Below are 3,616 nucleotides of genomic sequence, written 5' to 3'. Positions count from 1 at the left end.
GCCTCTTCCCCTGGCCGTTTTCACTGGGATTTCTTCTTTCTCTCCTTACCTGTCTCAAAAGGTTTGACTGTACGTACCGAAGTGGGGATCGACGGCGCATAAAGATGCTGAAGGGTGTTTGGTTGCTCAGTTTGTTAACAGTGGCTGGGATCTCGCAGACGGAGAGTCGCAAACCTGCCAAAGACATTTGCAGCAAGAGCCGCTGCCCGTGCGAGGAGAAGGAGAACGTGCTGAACATTAATTGTGAAAACAAAGGATTTACAACCGTCAGCCTCCTCCTGCCACCCCCGTCCAAGATCTACCAGCTGTTTCTCAATGGGAACGCGCTGACCCGCCTGTTCCCCAATGAGTTCGTCAACTACTCCAATGCCGTGACCCTCCACTTGGGCAACAACGACATGCAGGAGATCCGCACAGGGGCCTTCAGCGGCCTCCGCACCCTCAAGAGGCTGCACCTCAATAACAACAAGCTGGAAGTGCTGAAGGAGGACACGTTCCTGGGCTTGGAGAGTCTGGAGTACCTGCAGGCTGATTACAATTACATCAGTGCCATTGAGGCGGGTGCCTTCAGTAAGCTAAACAAGCTCAAGGTGCTGATTCTCAACGACAACCTTCTGCTGTCCCTGCCCAGCAATGTCTTCCGCTTCGTGCTCCTCACTCACCTGGACCTGCGGGGGAACCGGCTGAAGATGATGCCTTTTGCTGGTGTGCTGGAGCACATTGGAGGCATCATGGAAATCCAGCTGGAGGAAAACCCTTGGAACTGCACCTGCGACTTGCTGCCACTCAAGGCCTGGCTAGACACCATCACCGTGTTTGTGGGCGAGATAGTCTGTGAAACCCCCTTCAGACTTCATGGGAAAGATGTGACCCAGCTCACCAGGCAAGATCTCTGCCCTAGGAAAAGCTCCAGTGATTCGAACCAGAGGGAAAAACACCCTGTCCTCTCAGACCCCCACATCTCAAAGCTGTTGCCCACAGCCAACTCTGCCATCAATCCCACCAGAGCCCCAAAACCCAGCCGGCCACCCAAAACCAGGAACCGCCCCACACCCCGTGTCACTGTGTCAAAAGACAGGCAAATATTCGGACCTATCATGGTTTACCAGACAAAGTCTCCTGTGCCCATCACCTGCCCAGCTGGCTGCATCTGTACTTCACAGAGCTCGGACAACGGCTTAAACGTGAACTGCCAAGAGAAAAGGATAAGTAACATCTCCGATCTCAATCCTAGGCCGACCAGTCCAAAGAAACTTTACCTTACCAGTAACTATCTGCAAGTCATTTACAGAACCGATCTCGTAGAGTACAGCTCTTTGGACTTGTTACATCTGGGAAATAACAGAATTGCAGTGATACAAGAAGGTGCCTTTACAAACCTCACAAGTTTACGTAGACTTTATCTTAATGGCAATTACCTTGAGGTTCTCTACCCATCTATGTTCGTCGGGCTGCACAGCCTGCAATATCTCTACCTAGAGTACAACGTCATTAAGGAGATACAGCCACACACCTTTGGTGCTCTGAATAATCTTCATCTGTTATTTCTCAATAACAACCTGCTCAGATCCTTGCCTGACAACGTCTTTCGCGGCACATCCCTCACCCGACTCAACCTTAGAAACAATCATTTTTCACACCTGCCTGTGAGAGGAGTCTTGGACCAGCTCTCGGCTCTAATTCAGATAGACCTCCAGGAGAACCCTTGGGACTGCACGTGTGACATCCTGGGGCTGAGGAACTGGATAGAGCAAGTCACTGACCAGAACAACCATCAGTCAAGTCCCCCTGTAGTTATCAACGAAGTCATATGCGAGTCTCCCACCAAGCACTCTGGAGAGCATCTGAAATTCCTGAGCAAAGAAGCCATCTGCCCAGAGAACCCCAACCTGTCAGATTCTTCTCTCCTCTCCATGAACCAGAACACAGATACCCCCCACCTCCTTGGTGTCTCACCCAGCATCTACCCAGAAATACACACGGAAGTTCCGCTGTCTGTATTGATTTTAGGCTTGCTGGTTGTGTTTATCCTGTCAGTCTGTTTTGGGGCAGGCCTGTTTGTCTTTGTCCTTAAGCGCCGGAAGGGCGTGCAAAGCATGCCCAGCAGTACAAACAACTTAGATATAAGTTCATTTCAGCTCCAGTATGGGTCTTACAACACTGAGACCCACGATAAAACTGAAGGTCATGTTTATAACTACATTCCCCCTCCTGTTGGACAGATGTGCCAAAACCCAATCTACATGCAAAAGGAAGGGGATCCAGTTGCCTATTACAGGAATCTCCATGAGTTTAGCTATAGCAATCTCGACCACAAAAAGGAAGACCCCACCAGTCTTGCATTTACAATCAGTGCAGCTGACTTACTGGAAAAGCAATCCTCACCAAGGGAACCAGAGCTTCTGTATCAAAATATTGCAGAAAGGGTCAAGGAACTCCCCACCGGAGGATTGGTTCATTATAACTTTTGCACCTTACCCAAAAGGCAGTTTGCCCCTTCATATGAGTCAAGACGCCAAAATCAGGACAGGATAAATAAAACTGTTTTATATGGAACTCCCAGGAAATATTTTGCAGAACAGTCTAAACCCGAGCATCCTTTACTCCAAGGAAAGCTACAAACAGAACCAGACTACCTCGAAGTTCTGGAAAAACAAACTGCAATCAGTCAGCTGTGAGGGAGGGGGGGAGGTGGGAGGCAAAGGAAAATTTTAAAATGAGCTCAGAGTCACGTTTGATGGAGTCTGAACTCAGTGCTGATGTCATCTGCCGCATTCCCAACATTTCCACTTTTTAAATTAGAGAGTGAGAGAGAAATGGAACTCTTAAAGCATAGCAGGGATAGAGAGTTGCTTTTGCAATGTTCCCTTTAAGTTATTTCTATATCTCTCTGCTTTTGACCCTTCTGTAGGAACTGTCACTGCAAATGTATCTTTCTGTAATAGATCTTGCATAATTCTTTTTGATTTAGAAGGAAATGAGGAAGGGGGTCTTTGTGTTTTCTGTTGGTTTGGTTTGGTTTTTTTTCTTTTCATTTCAAAGTGGAAACTTAATGTGTTATGTAGAAGATCTCCAAAGATCTTTTTTCCTGGACTATGACTTTCTTTTGTAAATAATAATATACGGTACTGCTGTTTCAATTACCATGTATAGCCACTGGGCGTCACTTTTTTGTGTTAAAGTGCCTTTGCACTTTAAGTACATTATGACTTAATTGTTGCTCTTAGCTTTGATAAATTGAACCTATTTTAATGTGTTGTATTTTTGAAATTAAAAAAAAAATTGTAAAATAGATCTATATGTCAGCTGCATTAAATCAGAAGGTTTGATATATAGGAAAGCTGCCCTTTAAATTAATCTAGTTCTAGGACCTTACAGACTCAAATGTAAATTATTGGGGTATTTTTTTCCCTCTAGGTTTGTTTAGAGTGATTCACTGAAATCAACTGAGAGGATTTAGTAATGGAGTAGAGGTTATCAAATGCCTCAGCTGGGAGTAACAGCTCATTAATAAAAGATGTTTAACTCAATATCATAGTGAACTGAACAATTAATGTCCTTCTTAATACATCGCATTGCAGCTCTAACACAGTAATGTTCAGTGGTGTAAGGTTAC

The 3,616-nt window shown here is 45.6% G+C and overlaps 1 protein-coding gene across 1 annotated transcript; it reads left to right on the top strand.

The window, feature by feature from the left end:
• Nucleotides 1–104: 104 nt before the first annotated feature.
• SLITRK2 (SLIT and NTRK-like family, member 2) lies at nucleotides 105–3,298 on the top strand. Its single transcript, XM_010157968.1, has one exon. It carries the CDS (start codon nucleotides 105–107, stop codon nucleotides 2,676–2,678), a length of 2,574 nt encoding a protein of 857 aa, XP_010156270.1. The 3' UTR covers nucleotides 2,679–3,298.
• The last annotated feature ends 318 nt before the right edge of the window (nucleotides 3,299–3,616 follow it).

Source organism: Eurypyga helias, unplaced genomic scaffold (genome assembly GCF_000690775.1).
Source record: "Eurypyga helias isolate BGI_N326 unplaced genomic scaffold, ASM69077v1 scaffold16378, whole genome shotgun sequence".
NCBI classification, from domain to species: Eukaryota; Metazoa; Chordata; class Aves; order Eurypygiformes; family Eurypygidae; genus Eurypyga; species Eurypyga helias.
The sequence above is the reverse complement of the archived record's forward strand: the minus strand, read 5'-3'. Positions and strand labels throughout refer to the sequence as shown.

What these genes read in the sequence shown, in the direction of transcription:
- SLITRK2 (XM_010157968.1), top strand. Translation starts at nt 105, where the DNA reads ATGCTGAAGGGTGTTTGGTTGCTCAGTTTGTTAACAGTGGCTGGGATC.